We start from the raw sequence: 22,031 nt of genomic DNA, 5'->3' as shown, positions 1-22,031 counted from the left end.
TTCACATTTAATCTATTCCATGCGAGTGGGCTGGCGGACATACAGAGAGCTTCAGAAAGCTGTTTGAACCAACTCCAAAAGTTTTAAAGTTATATAGATTTTCTGCTTGGTGGACCACTCATGAGATCGAAATGAACATGAGATCTGCGGGAACATGTCAAAGGTCATCAGGCTTTTATCTAAATGTGTAACTGTTGTAGTTAGGAATGGCGACATTAAGTTGGGTTGCTGTGAGTAACGTTTATTTGAATTATTCACCGAAGAGTGCACTTGAATTATCTGTCATCTGTGACGATAAAAAAATAGGAAAAATTTACATTGCCATCTTTGAAAAGCATTGAAATAAAATTGAAATGGGTTCTTTATTCATAGCACATTTCTATCTACCAGGGCCCGGTATATACTTTTCATGCACATGGACAGTGAGGCTGTTTCTAAGCGCTGCTGGTGCATTATTAAATGTGTAGTGACACTCTTTCCTTAGCCGCTCACTTCAATGACAGAAGAGTTCTGTTTAGATGGAAACCAAACTGCTTCTCAGATGTTTTTTCTTAGCTAAACAAGCCATTTTTCATCTAAATACATCAACACGTATAGCAGTTAATGCAGCTGAATACCCCTCAACCCGCCATCCCCTTCCAACCATGAGAGAGAACCTGTGGTAGCCTTCAGACACTTAAAAGGTGTTTAGTTGGTCCAGTTTGGGTATTTAACATAATGGGGCCATTCTAGGGTAAAGAAAACAACAATTCATACAATTTAAATGATGAATGACACACTAGTGAAAACATCACTAGGATTATTTTATATTTAATTTCTGCCATTACAAGAGAAACACACACACACACACACTACTGCAGACGGGAGAGAAGTTCTTCCGGCAGATTATGACGCAACGCACTGTTTTAATTGAATTGTTACAGATGAGGTGACTGCCCGTTTATCCATGAATATAAATACAGTAAAGCCTATAATCAGAGCTTTTCACCACACAGGCCTTAGTTCACTGATGCGGATTGAGTGTGTGCCTAGTGAAAATACTTACCTCACTATTTCAAGCGTAGATCAAATTAATAAATTGGATGGCCCGCACGTTTTGCTAAAAAAATCGTAGTGAGCCCCATGTTCATTTTTTTGAGATTCGAAATTATCCCACGCTGCTTATTCAGTTTTTTGTTGGATAATTTGTCTGGATCCCCTCTGCTTTTCCCTTTGAGTGTGTGTGTGTGTCTGTTTGTGTTTGTGTGTGTGTGTGTGTGCTGTAGATGTGCCAGTTACTGAGTGTGACAAGCAGTTGATGAGGAGAGTTGTGTGTGCATTGTGCAAATTACAATATATTCAATACTGACAATAAGCGTTTTTACAAACTATGATAACCCTCATTTCTTATACCATGGTATATTTAGAAATACAAATACTGCTGCACCTTCAGTTTAGTCAACTGAAGGGAGAATCTATCCATACCTCATCTATACTGCTCACCCTGTATAAGTGTCACTGGGGAGAGCTGAGCCAATCCCTGGGCCCATCCCCATTAGCCTGAGTAAATCCCAACACACAGAGACAATATCATTCAGGCAAACCCACGTCTGAGAACATGCAAAGTCTGCACAGAAAGGCCCTGACCGAGCAGGGATTTGTGAATGGAGACTAATTCTGCTAAATGGGTTTAGCGTCTGGGCATTACTGCAGTATAATGACACAACACTGCAGCTGCACTTCACTGTGCCTTTCCACAAGGACAAGTCTTTAACTCAAGAATTGTATTCTTGCAACAATATCCGACGTGTTGTAAATAGTATATGCTTGGTTCCACAACCTTCGACTGGTCTTCATTGGGTTTTTTCACCTCACATTGACGCTTGTATGATTTCCTATTTTCCTGATTTGAATTATTATTCTGTGGTCATGTTTAGGCCCCAGTTAGAGGGTCACTGATTCCAAATAGGGAATGCCAATTTTCAAGTATTGCCAGCTGTATATTCCAGCTGTCCGTCTTTTCAGGAAAATCTTACACACAGCTTTACCGAAGTCTTCTGGGTCTCTGTTATCACATTGTACGAATCTGAAATGCTGCCAATCTGCACCAGCTGCAATCTTTTGAGGGAATAACTCGTTTACACTTATGCCAAGTTTTTTTCTTGACTCTGTCTAATCTGTGAAAAGTGTGGTCATGTGATGATGATAAAAATAGCGCTGACCCAGTATCATGCCATGCATTAGCACTGTACCACCACCCAATCTGAGCAGTACTCTTAGCATGTGAGGGTCCGTGAACATGAGACGTTCCGACAGTGTGATAAACTGGCGCGCAGCGTGAGAGTTGGGATGTTAAGCAGGCTGATTCAGATGGGCAGTCAGACAGATGGACGGGGCGACAGGAAGCCACACGGACAAGCTGGCTGGTTTTACTGTAGAGCCCGACTGGCTGGAATCACTGAGTGGCTGCCTGATTACATAAGGAGGTTGACTGGTGGAACAGTTGACCGACTGGATAACGGTCACATAGTCTAAACTCGGCCGACTTATTTTTGTATAAATGTCAAACAGCCGCAGGATCAGGGGGCTCGCTGCATTGGGAGAGAATCTAAGAAGGAAAGGGAGCAGAAAAACCTCCGGCTGGACAGACAGATAAAAAAAGAGATATAGAAACAGAGATAGTCAGGAATATACACCAGAATCGTGTCAGTCCATCAATGCTGTGTCAGACAGCCACGCAATTACCTGACCTCTTGTTTGAGTTTGAGACAAATCAAAGACATTTTATTCTCAAAGACAGACAGAAAAGAAAACAGGATAGTGATGCTTGTATTTCGGATTACACAATATATTTTGCCTGAAGGCTGATTTGTGATCTAACGCGTGATATGTAAACGGACTGAGCCAGCATCCTCCTCTGTGCTCCAATGGGGGGTTATAAATATTTGCTCATCACCCCCATCATATCTATGTAATCATATGTGAGGGACTAATTAAGTCGGAGCCTAGACGCCAAACACTAACATGTGCCTGTGTTGTAATTAACATTTGAACGGGAGTTGTCTGACTGAAGTACATCCACGTGAGATGCACCTGCTGCCCGCTGTGGTCCATCAAGGTGATTAGTCCCAACCTTTGACCAGGAAATTCTCTTTGTACTTGAGACTATAGACGGTGCACTGAAAAGCACACAATGGAAAAAAGTAGATGCTCTTACACTATTAATGAAAGAAATGCCTTTCGTATTAAATCCCCTTTATCGTAAAACATATTTATAATATATGATTCTAAGCTCATAAATGATAAGACGAGATCCACAAATCACGGAATAACCTTTTCGACAACAACAAAAAAGTTTAATGTTTTTTTATCTTAATACTGATATTTATGAACCAAACAATCACAAACAGTAATAATCAATACAACTTAACAAATTGTCAACTGAAATATTTAATTATCTGAGGAATTATAATATTCACATAATATACCAGGCATTTCAATTTGCTCACAGAAATTGAAAATATTAGCATGTCCTACAGGTGAGAACAGTGTGAGAGATTTAATTAGCCTATAGTCACAGGGATGCTCAGTCTGTAGAAGGTTGATAACTGGGTAAATGCATATGATTGAAGGGAAAAGAGCGAGAGAGGTGACAGACACTATCTTGGCTAAAATCTCATTAACACCTGTTGTAAGAAGAAATAACATTTCTCTTCTTCCTCACTTCCTCACCTCCTTGTTTCTCCTCAAACCTCACACCCTCTCCGCCTTGTCCTTCCTCAGTTCCTTCCGTCTCTTTTCATCTTCTCACGTCATCCATTCTTCTCCGTCTTTTGTGCCCTTGCTTTGAGGCCAGAGAATTCAAATCGTTCATTTTGTCACTGTCCTCTGCGATGCATATTATTCAAACGGCTTCCTCTTTCCTATTTCTTTTAGTTTATGTCCACCTTAATTTTTTCAAAACAACTTTCCATTTCTGGCACTTTTCCTCTTTCACTTTCACTGTCATGTCTTTTGTGTCGCCCCAACCCTCATCTGTCCTTGGTCTGTGTTAGCACTTGAATCCTGTGCAAGTATCTGCCTTTAATTCCCTTTTATTGTGTCCTCTTTTTTACATTTGCAGTTATTTTTGTCTCTTCTAACCTTCCTTGTTGTTTACTTTTGTGTGCCATGAAACGAGGAGAAATTGTTTTCTGAACTTGTTATGTTACACATCATTACACTTTGTTCACTTTCATGGACCCTCAAAAGTAAAACGAGTCATTTCATGCTTTTAGATTTTCTGCTCTGCTTGTGTCAAAAAGTGCAAAAGAAAATTTAAAGCATAAGAACTGAACATTTTATTTGTAGATCCCTCAGTCACTTTCTGAAACATGAGAACGTCATGATGTCAAAACAAGAAGTCCTTCAGCTGGGGGACAAATGGCTTCCACCTCAGAAGGGGCTATTCTAGTTTGCAATGGATGTCAGTGTGTTGATACAGAGCTCCTTCATATATAATGGCTTATCACCACTGACACTTTGTGTTTGGCTGTGCCTAAAAAAAATCCCAATCAAAACAGGTAAAAGGTCATAACTTTTGGAGAGTCTGTGACCTGGAGTCGGTGCATTTGTTTGTTGCGGTCGTTCAGTTTGAAAAAGATGTAGTTGAAGGTGGGTTTGGGATTTGCATTCTAACTCTTAAAGGCGGTAACTACAATATAGATGTAATCGTCCTATAGATCTTTGTCTAATATATCTACTTACTTCTGTCAGATTTGCAGCAAATTTGGTTATTGATGTAATCTTCCACTTCCACTTTATGTAAAGTGTTAAGTGTTTTTTCTTTATATAAACATATATCAATACTGTTGATATGTTATTATGTATGCTGTTAATCTCTTGATATTTCCTCTCTCTGTTTTGTGTTATTTGTAACCTCCTTATTCTCTATGCAAAAACTAACAAACTGTCTTGCACAAGCTCCTGTGTAACCGCAGTCTCACCTCGCTGCATCAGTCAAACCTGACTGTCTCACATGTAGGTTTGACTGCTTTAGTATAAATCACAGTATGTGTCCACGCTCATGACACGGCTGGTTAGGTTGGTAAGTGGCATATCTAAGATTTATGTTTACAGGGTGGGGAAATCACTCTCTTCTTCAGCGGACAAGACAGCAGGAAACCGGAGAGAAGGAGGTGTGGGGAAAACAGAAAAGGGAAAGCTCTTGGAGGAACCCGATCTCAGGCCAGCAGGGAGCTTTATGGCTTCAGGGGCAGCGGTCTACACCGCAGCATCAGCAATGTGCTTTACTGTCATATGCTTATTTATTTTGCCCTCGTTCAGGTTTCCGGATCTGATGTTGCCTCATTGATTTCCCTCAGATGTCAACTGTCCTGCTGTGTTTCACAGATGTATTTTTCATGCATTTCTATGTGTCTTCCAGGTTGTCAGGATTCATGCTGCCCTCCCCTATAGTCAGCAGCGGATCTATATTGGCCTTGTGGTTTACCACAGACTTTGCCGTCAGTGCTCAGGGCTTCAGAGCTGTTTACGAAGGTAAGACCATGTGTGAGTGTATTGCCATGTGTTAATGCTGGTCATGATGCACAGGAAACTGTGGAAATAGTGAGGATGGGTTTGAATTGTGAAGCCATTTGTGAATGTTGGAGAATGTGCATGAATAATATTGTGTTCAAAGGAGATAAGAAACACAATATGCAACATGAAATGAAAATAAAGCTGGACTGTGCCTAGATTTCTGAAAGTCCTAAAAAGTGGTATAAAGTGGTATATCCAGCTGTTCAAAAGCTTGTTGTAGAGCCGAATATTACTCAATATTATACGTGTTGGGGCCAGTTTAGTGAGATGGCTTGAGAACAGTTCAGATTGTGCTTGCAGGAGAAGCTTGTTGAAACCAGATGCTCACTGCTTGGTGAGCATCTTGGTCAGCCCTGCCACTCTGTTCAGTGACGTGCGACACTATTTTATTTACATTATCATAAACAATAAGTCTGAAATTATATTCTGGTCTCTAACCGTAACCGTGAATGTTGCTGATTACAAAACAGAAGGATTCATGAAATTTGCTTTATTGAGAAACTATATATTTTCATCACAAAACATAGCAATGGCTAGGAAAGGAAATGGCAGCCCCATGATGTCACTTTATTGACAGACTGTAGGCGGGGTCGGTGTTAACGTTTCACAGTGTAGTTGACAATGCTGTTGAGTAGAAACTCATCATTTACAGGACTGAAAAATCAGGAAATGAGTTGTGTTGATCAAAATGTGTTGAGTCAGCAGAGATGTATATGCAGCAACTTTCTGTGGACCCAAGGTGAAATTGTATAGGGAAGCTTTACTTCTGATTTATGACAACTACTGTTGATGTTAATAGTTCTGTGTGGACGATTCTTGGCTAGAAGCCCAGGACTGCTCTCTTGGTTGTCCCTCCATCAGTTGGGACTATATATTATATGTGTATTTATAATGTGTTGGTGACGTGTCCTGTATTCGTTTCCCTGCTCATAAAGATGGATGTACACATTAGTGCTTCCTGACTAGATGATGTCAGATGTGTGCTACTATGAACATAGTAGACTGTTGCATGTCGGCATTGCCTGTTGGGATGCAGCACAAATGCTTAGCCTGACCTTTTGAAAACACAAACACACACACCCACACGACCAAACAAACACACACACACACACACACAGAGACACATAAACACACACAAACACACCCACACATACACAGACACACTTTCCATTAGGCTTGTGTAACGGTTCATCTATGAATCATGAACTCTAAATATCAAACACAATCTCAAGAGACCCGATATGCAGTCTTACTCCACTTTCTCGCTGACTCTCTCTCTTTTTTTCTGTGTGTGTGTGTGCGTGTGTGTATATCCAAGTACCTGTTTCACCTTTATCTCACTTTAAATTATTTTGATTTGGTGTGTGTGTGTTTGTGTTAAAACAAACTTGACAGCCATTAAACCTTTTTCTGGGAAGTGCTTTGTCTTTATTTTTCCTTCCAATGTTCTGCTTCACATCTGTTGGGACCTCTAAGTGTGTTTATTACCTCAGGAGTGATTTTGCTTATGCGTGTGTGTGTGTGTGAGAGTGCGTGTGTGTGTGTGTGTGGCTGTTTAACTGACAGTTCTTTCTGCTAATGTCCTTGTTTCTATGTCGCTTTGTGTTTGCATTGATTCCCAAGACATAATGAATTGATTTGTGCAGTGCGAATGTGTGCATGTCTGTGTATTTGTGGATGTGTGTAAAGAAAATTGCACTTATGCATCAAAACATTACTTTTATTTTGGTTTGGGTTTTGTGTGTGTATGAGATCAGTCATCAATCATGTGATCAGTCCCTGCAACCTCAGGCTAACTGGTGAGCTGTGTACTCCATCTGTGTGTTACTGGTGTACACACAGGATTGAGTGAACATCAGAAAAAAAACAGAGACAAATGAAACGCTCAATGCAAACAGACATTGCAGATTTGATGAAGTATGAAGAACAAAATGAGGCTGTTCATTTAGGAGTCACACAGCAGGGTTTCAGATCAAAGATTAACTGTGCCTCTTTACACTATGGGCTTGTTATTTGTGCAAATTGCAATTATATAAAGAAGGCAGATTTGAGGCAAAGTTAATCTATTTACGCTGCTCAAAGATTGTATCTCTCAAATAATGAACAAACAGTTCTCATAGTCACTGTACATTGAGGGTGTGATTGCATGTTCAGTGCAGCAAGTGGAAGGATATTAATCCGTTGCATCACGTTTTATTTGACGGTGAATACCTCCCTGTGTACCACTCAGTCACGCACACTCTGGAGTTGTTAAAGCACATCCACGATTGTTTTTGGGGCACAGTTTTGAACTTAAATTGTCTTCAGTGGTTGTGTCTTTGTATTTCTGCTCTTGTCCGTCTTGTTGCTTTGGCTTCCCACTGCAACTAATTTTTCCATATCAGAAAAAAAACATCAAACCTAACCTGACATCTGCATCTCTGACTTTTGTATTTCTTTTCCAGCATTTTCTTACACTCCTTTAATTATTTAACTTTATATTAAAAGTTTCTGTCTCTGCTTTTTACACTAACAAATAATCTGTTGGGCCCAAGTCTCATTATTGTCTTTAACAACCTGCCTCCCTTCTCCGTCTGAATCTCTCCTAACATATTCAGTTCTGTTTACACATCTTCTCCGTGTTCCATCCCTATATTAAAAGAAACCAAATTGAACTATAAGTCTGAACATATGGTTAACAGATCAGATCCCAGTTGCATGAGAGAGGAATGGCTGGAGAGAGAGCCAGATAAATGGAGAATGGGTCAAATGTAGCTATAAGTGCTGGAAAAATCAGGCCTTTAGAAAAGCAAGTTTGCAAACCAGCTCAGCAAGACAAGATTATCATCAATTAATGTCCCCTAAAGCAAAAAGAGAGAGGGGAATAGAGAGAGAGAGAGAGAGAGATAGAAAGTTGAAGAGAGGAACGAATAGAGAGAGAGGTGTGGACACGGGAGACCAGCATCAAAAAATTACATAAACTCATATCAGTCAACAAAGATGAGATGGTTAAACGCTGCAAGGCAGACTGGATGCTGTGACATGGTTCTGACACAGATCCTCTGCAAGTTTCCCAGCAGGCACGGCCTTTGAGGTAGGATGTGAGCAGGGAGAGAACAGAGCCTGAGACGCCCAGATACTGAGGTGAGGAAATAAGGATCTGGTGGTTCACCGAGTTAAAAGCAGCAGAAAGGTCTAGAAGGACGACCACAGAGGAGGGCGAGGCTGCTGTAGCAGTGTGAAGTTGCTCAGAGACAGCGAGGAGGGTAGGCTCAGTTGAGTCGCCTGCCTTGAAAACAGACTGGTGAGGATCAAGAAGGTTGTTCTTGTGAAGATAAAGAGAGTTGATTAAAGACAGCCCCCTCAAGAGCTTTGAAAAGAAAGGGCAGAAGAGGGCAGAAGAGAGACAGGTCCAGTTGTTTACTTCAGACGGGTCGAGGATGGGTTTCTTCACGAGAGGGTTTACCTCTGCCTCCTTCAGAGAGTTGGGGAAACAGCCAGTCGACAAGGAGGTGTTAATATGATGGGTGATAAAGGAAGAAGGTCGGGAGCAATAGAGTGGAGAATGCAAGAATGGACGGTGTGAAGGGGGCAGGTGGTTGAACGGCGGAGGCTACCAAGGTAAGAGCTTGATTGGGAGACAGGATGGAGGATAGAGTGAATCTGAACCAGAATTGTTAGACACATCACAGAGATGCAATCATCTGACTTGTTAAAGTTAAAGTTAAAGTAGCTTTATTGTCAATTTCTTACATGTTCAGAACATACAAGGAATCGATACAACGTTTCCCGCTCTCCCACAGTGAGACATATAAAGTGCACAGGCACAACAGATAACACAAGACATTTCCTAATACTAAGTAAACATACAGAATTTTTTTAAGTACAGCAGCATAAGGTTCTCTAAAAGTGTAAACGTAGTGATTAAAGTGATAAAGTGCAAACAGTACAAGAGACAGTTTGTTGCAGAAGTAAACATACAGAATTTTTGTACAGCAGCATAAGGTTCTCTAAAAGTGTAAACGTAGTGATTTAAGTCATAAAGTGCAAACAGTACAAGAAGTACAAGAGAGTCCTGAGTGTTTTTAGTTTTTTTGGGGGGGATTTAAGCCTCCAGTTAGACTAGAGGTATGGCTGGGGGGAGTGAGGGGAGAGAATTTAGCTTCCTGACAGCTTGGTGTATGAAACTATTTCCGAGTCTGGTGGTGCGGCAACGGAGGCTCCTGTACCTTCTTCCAGAGGGTAGGAGGCTGAACAGACCGTGTGCGGGGTGGCTGGTGTCGCTCACGATCGAGGTGGCTTTCGGGGTGAGGCGGGTGGTGTAAGTGTCTTGCACGGAAGGGCTGGCTTGGTCAGGAGAGAGTCAATTTATCATTCAAATGGGCTCAATGTATCTATACCACTCAGCACAAGATCGACTGTCTCCAGATGTTCATCTTCCAAATCATTATGTTCTAGACCCTGGGTTCTTTCTGTTTGATGAAAAGAAAATTGCTAACTATATCATTATAAATTATAAAAGGTAAACCTTCTCTCGGATGTGGCAATTATGACAGAAATTAAATTATAAATAGAATTTGGGAGCCATATATGGTCAAAGTAATTCTTCACGTCCAAATTGGATTTGTAATTTGAGGATTTACCTCAAACAGTATCGGGAAGCTTTTCCATATTTAAGTCAGACTTGCACCCTGCGGCTGCGTCAGCTTGGACCTGCAAAGAGCATTCCGTGGGATGGGTTTGAAATGCCTGTGGGGGTATTTCCAGAAATCTGGTCTCGGCAAACAAATAAAACAATGAAATCACTATTTCTTGTGCAGTTGTACAAACAGCTAGTCTTCCAACTGCATGGCACTCGTTCAAGGCTGCTCATTATCTCCTCTGCTTTTTGGAGTGTCACTGCAATGTCTCTCCCAGATAATTACTTAATCTTCCCATCTCATCCATCAATAGACAAGATACAGAACAAAAGTCTCTCTTTACTAGGACAATGTATTGCTCTGCCTCTTTGTGTGTCTTTGATCCTCAGCCAAATAACAGGACAATTATATTGTACAGCTATTCCCTACACTCAGTGGCATGATTCTGCTTTTATTCTACAGGCCAATTCCTCACACACCAATTAGGAAATCAATAATCAAATTGAAAATGTTTGGTGAAATTTTATCGATTGAAGTGTCTGAAGGTCTTGTGTTATTTAATTTTAAATATTATGGTAATTTCAGCTTGGTTTGCCAAATAGTAAACGATTGAATGTACATAGATCGGGGCATTTGTGAAATGTTTAGTCCAGTTACAAGCAATTCTGTTCTAATACAGCTAAAAACTGTTTATAAGCTCCAAAATTTAATAAAAGGTTCTTTTGAAATAAAAGAGTATATAGTTTTACTCATATTTTATTAACAGTAAAAGTTTGTATTACACTTTGTATTTAGGTGCATTTGGGTCTTGTCAGGAGCATTTTGTCAAATAAAGTTCTTACATCTCCCTCACCACCTTCTCGTTTGTTTCAGCTGCAGAAATAAGTTATTCGATAATTTAATATATTTATATTTGTTATCTCTAGGTTCAAAAATCAGTCAGTGAGTGTAAACTATAACAGCTGCTTCATCAGGAGTTAGACTCACTGCCATAGCTTTTATTATTTTGGAAAAATAATGAATGAAGCCTTGGGTTGTAAGTCCACTTAAATATCTTCTATTCAGATATTAGGGTCTTGATGTGTGATCCTGATGGCACTGGAAGCGTAACCAGTGTTTAGCACTGATGAAACCAAATGCTAAATGTTAAAAGTATTATACATTTTAATGAAGGTTTGCAATTGTGGCTTGGCAACAGGAAACACTACCAGCACTTTCCCTTCAGGGGTCTTTACTTTCTTGAAGTAACTGAACGGACCTGTAACAAACAAGCACTTGTCTCCCTGCCGCTTACAGCTTCTTAAACATTTACTGCATGTGACCATTTATTCCATTTAGTGTGCTAATTTTCATGTGAGGAAACTTGAGTCAGTGCAGCTGCGGTGCTTGTTACTGACATTATAAAATAACATTGTAAAATATAGTGTATATGTTTATTGGGTTGAAGAGTTCAAGCTAGGTAATAGTTAATAATGAGTATGAATGTATAATACAATATAGATACCAATTGATGGGGATTATCAAATTTGTACCGAATGAAGAAAAAAAAATTTTGAATCTTATTTTGTTGACAAATGTATTTTTAATGGGTAAATTCAATCTAAGGACAGTAAACAAATGACTATAAACTAATTATTTAAAGGAGAAACATGTTTTAACAATTCTCATTTACCATCTTGACTAAAGATACAATAGCACAGCTTTAATTAACTATGTATATTAATTATACACTGTTGATAATTATCTCCAATAGGCATGCCAACAGAAGAGCTCTCTGTCCGTGTGTGTGCGTGTGTGTGTGTGTGTGTGTGTTAAAGTATTATTGACTACAACCACCTTAAAAGGTAAAAGTTGGAACACTATCACATCATCTTCAAAGTCTCAAGCTCATACATCCACTCTCCCCGAACACACACACACACACACACACACACACACACACACACACACGCCCATAGAGAAAGAGGCCAAGTGTACATTTTTCAGTCCCTACACGACTTGGAAACCCTTTAAACTAAAGGGACTTTGCACATTAAACACAAGCACATGCATAAACTCAGAGTTTCCTTATCTCGCTCTCTCTCTTTCACACACACACACAAAAGTATTTAAAAAAGCCAGAGATTACATGTAGGTATCACTTTTTAAAAGCAATTAAGGGAGAATCCACAGAAGATCCTCAAGGATAGAGAAGAGAAAGAGAGACACAGGCCTGTGTTTGTGATCCATGTTCTAGCACGTGTCCCAGGTCACAGCTGTTTTTTGTGATTTTCCTCATTTCGTGTTGTTATGCCAATTCTCCCCATGTCACAATGTATGGATTACTATACATTCACTTTTACACTGCATTACAACATGTCATATGTGAGGGCCTGTGTATGAATGTGTGTGTATCTGTAAAATTGCAGGAAGTTCATCCCCTTTGGTGTTGGCATTTCCATCGTCTCTCCCTCACTCCCTGACTCGCTCTCCGTCTCCACTGTGCAGACTGGTGTGGAATCCATTAGGAACACTTCTAGGAGCTTCTAAATCATGCTGACTTGATGCAAAGCTTTGCTCAGACTGTGGCAGAAGCCCTGTAGCCAACCAACCACCGGACAAAATGCAAAAAGATTGCAGCCTCCTGCTCTGGGATTCAAGGTCCTTAGACATGATGCTACATTTAAGAGAGATTTATTCATCTGGAGATTCTCCAATGCCCTTAACAGGATCATTTTCCTAGTGGTGCCTTTATTTTACAGAATGTTGCCTTACTAAAGTAAAGAGGGCTGCAAAAAGCCATTGCAACCAGTTTGCACAGACAGAATAAACTTTTTTTTAAATAAAGGGTTTAGGACAGATGAACCCTAAACATTTTGTTATATGATTGTTTGGCTGGTTTTGTGGTTGGTTGGCCGTATTTCACAAATGTTACCACCTAAGAGCCTATGGTCCCACGTATGTAAATGTATCAGTCCGCCTCCTGTTCACTTCCAATCTTTGCGAGGCAGAAGGCGAATAAACATTTGCTTCCTGTGGTGAGGCGAATCGCAGCGCCTGGAGTTCAGATTTAGTGAACTTCTAACCCGCAATATTCGCTTCACATCAGTGTGACCGGGCCCTGGGACTCGTGCTCTGCGTCTATCAGTTAAATCCACGCAGCCTCCAATATAGATTTTGAACGTCATTGTCCTCAGACTCCTGACTTATCGAAGGAGAATCTGCTTGGATTCATTGAGTTAATTCCCTCCACCTGGTTGACCTATAGTGACTCCAGGAAGTGCAAAGATAAACAGGAGGGTTTTTTATCAATCATTACACATACCAGTAATATGCTCCACACATATGCATATATAATGCAAGAGTTTTGTGTGTTTGAAAATACTTCCTGTGGAGAATAGGCAGCATTATAAAAAACAATGGCCTCAGCAGGGGGTCCCTTGTTGCTGGTCTATGTGGATTTCTCTGCCAATTATAATATAGAACAGTAAACAATAGTCATAATCATTATGCATGACTTATTTTTTCTTTTAGCTGCAGCAACACTAAACATCTCCCCACAGAAAGAGGTGGTCACCAGAGTATGTAACACATTCACCAGATCTTGTATTCATAAAATTGAAGAGTAGCCCCTTTGATCAGGTTGATGTTTAAGAAACATAAAAGTAATGTTTTCCTTTATATTTAAATTATGGTGAGAAAACCATATAAAGCTCCACCCCACGCTGCAAGTAACATTTGTTCATCCATCTCTCCCCACCTGCAGTATTTTGTACTAAAATACTGGCTGAAGTAATGTCCTTGTTTAAATGACAGTTGCCTAGCCTGATAGGTTCCACTGTAGACCAGATTGACCCACTTCCTAAATAAAATTAACCAAGACAAAGCTCCAGAAGGTTCAGACATTACAGCCCCCTGGAAATAAATCTGCAGAATGTCCGAATGAGCCCATGTGAGACCACAGCAGGAGATTCTCTGCAGGATTCCCCGCGATCTAAGGGGTGTGTAGATAAGGTGTAATACTTAAAAAAAAGAAAAGAATACAAATATATTTAGAGGAAAAAGCGGTGCCACACATCTAGAAGACACGCATGTGTGTTGAATGTTCTCAGCAGCAGATTTCTTTGTTGTCGTGAACGTGTGAGAGCGGAGAATCTCCTCTTGTGTTGTTCACGAGTGAAAAGTTAACTCAGGAGAAAGTCCAGGCCCAAATCTGCAGATATCCTCTGGATGTCATGTGTGAAAACTGCTTAACACGAACAAAGGTAGTGGAACAGTCATGTTTTGGTTTGGTTTAGGCACGAAAAACTACTTGTGTGTTTCTTCTGAACACAATGTTCCTGCTGGTGTATGAAATATACGTGTGGTCTATATTCAGCAAATATAGATTCACAATAAGAACTGCTTTCATGTAGATTTGGCAACAGCAACACAGACTCCATCTCTGTGCGTGAAAGTCAGATGGTAAACAAGTCTCAGTCATTCCAGAGGAAAATAAATTCATTTGGATTTCCTTTTGATTAGCTTGTTGATGAAATGGGTTGCATACATACAGATGGAATGTGTTATATACATGAAAAATATTAGCTGTTTGAAATGGAAATGGTTAAGATGTCTGAATTTAATGGCCTTGGTGTGTACGTAATATGTCGATGAAAATTGCTTGTATATAATAAGACGCCTTAAAGTAGAGCACTCGTGCACACATACATGTAAATTAAGACACGCATACATTTCCATAAATAGACGGTTTTCAGCGCGTTTACGGGTTAGGTTTATAAAAATATCAGTGTAATATGCCTTCGTATCTTAAGCAGGAATGATTCTGCGACCAACTGGGACATGAAGTGATACATTAAACATAGAAAATGGCATTTTACCTATTTTATGAAAGATGGGGGGGCTCAGAGGGATTTCTATGATTATGTTTATGGGTGACATTTACCACATTTCTCTCTTACCAGCACGTAGCCTATTTCCGCTCGCTATCGACCTGTTACACTCTGTTCCTATCAGTGTCTGTGTGTCCCATTGAGAATAATAGGTTGGTGGGTTTAGTCAGAGCCAATGGATTCAGCAGGGAAGCTTCTTAGAGCAAACACAGCAAATCATTAAAGGAAGGGAGGACGACTGCAGGATTTGTCAACTTGGATCATCAGGTGCTGTGACATATTTGTGTGTGTGTGTGTGTGTGTGCATGCGCTTGAGAGATAAAGAGAGCGAAAGAGCAACAGAGAGTGAGTGGAAAGGGAGAAGCAGTCCGTTACACCATTAACCCATATTGACTGGAACGCCATAGGAAGCTCTTCTCTGTGGGAGTGTGTCATATAACGCTGCTGTTACTGACGCCAGCAGTAGTCAGCTACATCGATCAAAGCAGCAATGTCAACTTTCCAGCTGTGAGTGTGTGTCTGTGTCTCTGTGTGTGTGTGTGTGTCTGTGTTGCCGTGCGTTCATGGTCTGGTAACAGCAGAGTGTCCTAGGGTGATACCACCGTCATCAAAGCATGCTGTCGGAGCCAGGCCACACACTCTCTGACTCTCACAGACACATACTTGTAGTAAGTGTTGTGAGCGGGTAATCAACTTCACACCATGCAGTCAAGTCAATATGACATCTAAGTGGTTTTGAACGTAGCTCCCTTCATGTGCTATTTTCAGTTTGTTTGGACTAACTGGTCTCTCGGCACTGGCGCAGGAGGGATATGGGATCACTCTCACCTGGGAGGTGTTCAGCACATCCACACTGTTGTTTTCTTGGACAGCTCTTCTCAAGCACATGAAGATATTGGGCAGTGATCAGAGTTCAGGTGGATGTTCATAATGACCAATGACTTATCTGAGTAGCCAGGCACATACTGGGATTTGGGAACATACTGCGCAGCACAGACCTTATTTCTCAGCAACACACACTCACATGCACATGTATCTTAATGGGATGAGTACCATTAGGCTATCTTAACCTATCCAGTTCATTGTACTGTGCCATTAATGCTGCGGAATAAAATGAGGGTTCTTATCACAACAGGACTTTTCACAGAGCAAGTCTTATTTCATTTGTGTGTTCCCTAAGAAGGAAGCCAACGATTGATGTTCTTAATCCAATCTCTAGAGAAAGGGTCTGCAGGAGGGAAGATATTTTTACATCTGTAATGTCTGCCTCCTTGCTATTGTTTGTCCATTTAGATTTGCCAAGAAAGACTTCATCTCTTTTTTTTCTCAGGTAGTTTCCTTTTCTTTGTTGACTTGGAGATATCACATGATGACGTCTCATTCAGTGCTTTACGCTGTAGGCATTTAGGTGATCATTGTTTAAGGTAAATCTATTGACACACTACAAGAAACAAATAAAAGAAAACAGGGCAAATTTAGATGCACTGAAACAATAAATCCCACTGCTTCATCAATGCTGCTTTACGACACATCTTAACACAAGCTTTCAGGACAGGAGGCACGGAAATATAGATCTTACCATGAACCCAAGTTAGACAAAGTGAAACGATGCCTTGTATTGAAAATTGTTCTGAAGATTGTCCATCACTCAGTATCTAATACTCTCCATATAACATATATTTGCAAGCTCAGTCAAACTCAGGCACATGAGTTAGAATTTTGTTGGGAAAGAGAAAACCCTAATTTGTGCAGTCTACAGATCAGGTTCCAGCACTCACCGATCAGGGAACCATTTCATTATGTCACAGCAAAAATTATACAATCACATAGAGTCAGTCTTCACAGCAATGGGTAAGTAATGAAAACTAAAAAAAATATTTTCCTGCTTGATATTCAACATCATTTTTTTCCAAAGTCACACACACACATTCTGTAGCTTTTATATGAAATTGTTTGCTGTAGCTATAAATAGAATACATAAATCAACTGAGAGACCAACAAAGGAGGAGGTTTTTATGATTCACTACACTTTTTCAATCACAAATAACACATTTGTTTATCACTTAAAGACAGATACTGTGACTACTGGGTTTATCCTCACATAATTCCCGCCACATACAATAAAATTAAGCACTGTAATTGTGGGACAGAGATAACCGATTTCTGTTTCCCTTTCATATCTGTGTTTGCCCTTTTTATCCTCAATGATTCTCTCTGTGATGATAAGCAGTTTATAAAATCTGTGGAACAATCTTCATGGGGGCTCTCTTTGGTTGTTTGTCAGAGTCTGACCATAGTCTTGACACTAAGACCAAACAAAAAACTTATATTTCAACTGAAGTAACTGTTTGAATTATTTGCGTACTCCGTGAACTTGATATCCCAAGAAAGCCTTGATGGAATGTCTTCAAATTTGGTTTGAGTATTCACTTGGACTCAAAGAGGAACCGATTACATGTTGGTGGTCAAACGTGAAAATATCATGGTCGTACGAACGTGCGTTGCTTTGAACTCAATATATCGGGAATGCCCAAAGGGAATTTCATCATATCTGGCACAACATTCACTTAGACTGTAGGATGACCAGAATAGAATGTTGTGGTCAAAAGTCAAGTTCCCTGTGACCTCACAATACATGTTTTTTTTCCCATGTGAATGCGACATCTTCAGAACGCCTTGAGGGAATTTACGCAAACATTAACTTTGATAAAAAATGTTTTGCCAAAGTTCAAAGATGAAAGTCATGCTGGCTTACAAGTGTGTTTCTGTTTCTTAATCTCATCAAGGTTCACTTGGACTCTGAGATGAACTGATCAGATTTTGGTACTTTGAGGTCAAAGGTCAAGGTCACAGTGACCTCATGTTACTGTAAATGTGATATTAGGACTGCCCATAGGGAATTTTATTACATCTGGTACAATTCATTTGTGCTAACTGATTAAGTTATTGGATTTTAATCGTCGGTTTCAAACTGCTTGCTGAAACTGAAGCAGTCTAGAGATGTTGTTTTAACACAGATAACGTTTCCACTGCCAGCATCACCAAAAGACTATTAGACGAAAAGAAGACATTTGTTTGTGTGAGGTTCCCTTTGATTTTCCTTCACTTGCAGCATATGCTTAAATGGTGATGAAAGGACAACACTGGTGATACTGATAAAACTGTGCTTATCATTTTCAGCCTCTAATAACTGTATTGTTGGAAATATTACAAAGCTAGACTGAAAGCTGTGGAAACTAAAATGAGAGTCCAAATGGCATGTTGTCCTGAATGCAGAATGAACTCCTGAGTGGAGTTCAGAGAGGTGTCTGGATCCTGCATTTCAAAGTCTGCATATTTTATTGAAATTAAATGCAGCTTTCACCTGAAGCTGAACTGGACATCTGTCCAAACTTTTCTGTGCTTTACCTTCAACTCTGATACTCGTTTTTTTTTTATTATGGCTCTATATTAATGTAGATATGGGGTAATTTCATATGTATTTTTTATAATTTAATTTCCATATAATAGGAATACAATTTTACCTTCAGTGTAGTTACCAGTTTGGTCCCGAACTTCTGTTTCCACTTCATCTTCCACGTTTCCTGCAGATACAAGACCTAAATGTTAATATATGACCATTTATGACCCTCATTTGCCTAAATTAGTCCCCCTGTGGTGGCAGGAGATATGAAACAATGTTGAAAAATACTTGAAATACTTGGTAAAGTTTGAAGGCAGCACGACTGCAAACGGCGGTGTACAGCAGTGAGACATCAGCTGATGCAAAGACACATCGGTGTGGGTTGAAAATGTTTCAAAATAAGAGTTTGTGATGAGATGTAAGTTCAATCCGAGTGTGAGCTTGTTCACAGACAGAAATACTCCCACAGACACTGTTGGCACTGTCTACATGATACAAACCCTGGGAAACACAGCACGTTGGTGCTAATAACAAAACAATCATTTATGTAAGACTTTAAAAGTTAAACCAATAATTGCAGCTTTTTCAGTGAGACCTCGTTTGTGTTTTCCTTTTGTCTGTTTGACTTTTGAAGCTCTGGCGCATGGTCCCATTTCTAAAGATATAAAAATAATTTAGTGGCTAAGATCATTCAGAGGACATTTCGGTACCTCTCCCAAATAAAACAACTCAAACAAAAGGAAACAGTGCTGTAATAGTAACTGCTGTTAACAATTCACTTAACATTTACTCTGGTTGTGTCAGTGAATCCCCCTCACTGACTCCGTGTATGTTGTGCTCATTTACATGTGGGTCTGTGCTTCAATTTTATGGCACCAAGAACAGATGGAGCAGCAAATGAGGTGCATACATTAATATTGTATGTACTATATGTTTGTACGTGTTCTTTGCGTGTGCTGCCTGAACTGTTGAATAGCAACTAGAGATCAATGCCTACAGATGATTGAACGGGCCTAGACAGGATGTAGGAAGAAGACAGAAGAACGCAGAAGAGGGGAGAAGTGGTGAGAAACAATGAAGGTCCATCAGGAAGCAAGAGAAGATAAGTGATGAGGATGTGAAGAGAAGATGAGAGGAGTAAGGAGAGAGAGGGAGAGGAGACTGGAGAGGAAAGAAGAGCAGACAATCCGTAGAATACCAAGCACTCCTCTGGTGGAGAGAGAAAGAACAGAGGAGAGGAGGGGTTGCAGTGAAAGATGGAGAGCGTCCACAGAATACCAAAGAGAGAATAAATGCTAGGAGGGTTTTCAAGTAATTTTCACATTAATCCCAATGTCTGCTCCAGAAGTTAAAAATAGTCACCTATACTTGGATTTAGTTATAAGTCTACTTTTAACAACTGGTTTTCTTTGATTAGTTGTTAAGTAGTAATAACTACAAAGTTTTAATTATTAATTATTAATTACAAATATTTAGTTTGTAAGTAGCTGAAAGTATTGACACATTCAGATGTAAAAAATGAAGTGGTAGAGGAAATCATGCGATGAATGAAACAGGAAATAAGAAATGAAAAGGGCGATGATCGTAAAGGAGAACTGAAGAATTCTCTTCACTTGGCTGAACTCGTACCTTTTCCCAAGATGCATTCTGTTTGGGATGTGCCTAAAAATAGAACACACACACACAAGCACACTTAGAGACCCATACCTCTCCCTGGGGTGGCCTCACTGTCAAGCACACTGAGACGTATACACTACAGACGAGCAGCAGACACAGAGCATCATGTTGTCTCACCTGAACTAACTGCCACAAGTTGTTGTTATTTTTCATAGGGAGAGAGGACGAACAGGAGAGATAGAGAAACAACAGAAAAGAGTACAACTCAGAAATGGAAAAGTGGAGTCAGACGGGGGCCACGTCGACACAAGGGGATGAGATGTGCTGTGAATCATTGTTATGGTACCGGAAAGGCTGCGACAATAAACTAAGACCAGCATGTGATCCATGACAACGCATGGAGTACACAAACTACACAAGCGCTTCATGATCGTACTTGATGGAGTAGTTTGACTGCAATGCACGGAAAGTACTTTGTATATTGTTACCAATTTCCATCATTTTGATGGAAGGCTAGGACATGGGCTTAGAAACAAAACTAAAATATTCTTCATAGAAAATTGGCCCAGGTTTGCTCCACGTCCCAAACATCCCACATCGGGCCCACATACCACATGATGTAGTGGTCCACTCCTTTAGCAGATCCGTCTAACTCCGGATCTTGTGGTTTTACATGGGGTTTTATTAGTGGACTTCTAGTTGCTGCCTCATTAGAAACTTTTTACTCATAATTCTGATGTTTTTTTTGTATTCATACATAAGCAGAAGGATTTCAAGCTCCTCCATCAGTCGAGACTCATTTCCAGGCATTCAACTTAGAACACCCTCTGGAACCTGAAGTATTTCATCAAAACAACACTCTCATTCAACTCTAAGGATTTTTGTCCTCTTGGTGCAGAGAAACTTGACATTTCGGAGGGGTGCATGTTTCACCTGGAGGCAGATTGATTATGTTTCCTCCAAAGAGCATAATTGCGCCACATAATCACTGAATGGCATTTAAGCTTGTCAATTTTTCTCTTAGTCACTGTACAATCACAGTGGATTGTGCATGTCATTTGTTAATCAAGGCTGTCACCAGCACTTTTTAAGGATCATGTGTGCGTTTCTTCACCACATAGCTTGTGAACATTTCTGCTGTTTTAGTTTTTCTTTTACAATATCACTGTTGTTTCATGTGAGCTGGCCTGTACTGCTCCAGCTAGAAGGCATCCTTGTGCCCTTTGAGCTTTTGTGTTACCAGTGAAAACACTACAAATGAAAACAAGCAGATATTGCACGTCAGGATGTTCAGCTCTCTAATCACACCTCAAAGACGAGTCATAATCTCGATGAAATTGTTCATGTGTTGCCTCTGCAGCTCAATGAACAGAGCTCACATGTAATCTGAATAGTAGGAGGTTTTACATTATACAGCCATGAAAATGGCTTAATTACTCTCAAAATCTGATTAATAATAATTACATGATTGTGTATGATTGAGATAATGTGAGTGAGAAGGATATAAAGCAAACACAGCCCACGTCGGCCTGCCTGCAGCCTCTTACCTCTTTATTTTACTTTCCTCATATCTCCCTGAAACACCTTGTCAACCTTGTACAGCTCTATCACTTTTTTTTTTTTTTACCATCCCACTCGCTCCTTCGTTCTCTCTCCTCCATCTTTATTTTCACAGGGGGTGAAGATAACTGCCCTTCTTTATTACCAGTCTGTGTTCATGCTATCAGTCCATGGGCTGTTTACGTTACCGAATCATGACTCAGCTCATGAACTGAACAGTACAAAGGTAGGAGGAAAGGTAGTGAAAGTTGGTGAGTAGGTAGGGATCCACAATGTGACACATCTCCTTCCCTGTGAAACCAGGTTCACAGGAGTATTTTGTGCGAGGATCAACTAGATTCACTCATCCCAGAACATTGACAGTCTTACATCATCACCATTGTTACACGTCGACAGTTCGAG

The 22,031-nt window shown here is 40.1% G+C and overlaps 1 protein-coding gene across 1 annotated transcript in view; it reads left to right on the top strand.

Moving 5' to 3' along the window:
- The window catches only part of LOC133952820 (CUB and sushi domain-containing protein 1-like), a 284,080-nt gene that overhangs the window by 34,015 nt on the left and 228,034 nt on the right, over positions 1-22,031 (top strand). The window contains exon 2 of the mRNA XM_062386890.1: positions 5,405-5,517. Coding sequence (XP_062242874.1) covers positions 5,405-5,517 — 113 coding nt within the window. The remainder of the gene's footprint in view (positions 1-5,404; positions 5,518-22,031) is intronic.

The sequence above is a fragment of the Platichthys flesus genome, chromosome 1 (assembly GCF_949316205.1).
Source record: "Platichthys flesus chromosome 1, fPlaFle2.1, whole genome shotgun sequence".
Classification (NCBI taxonomy): Eukaryota; Metazoa; Chordata; class Actinopteri; order Pleuronectiformes; family Pleuronectidae; genus Platichthys; species Platichthys flesus.
Note: the sequence above shows the minus strand (reverse complement) of the source record. Positions and strands in the feature narration are given on the sequence as shown.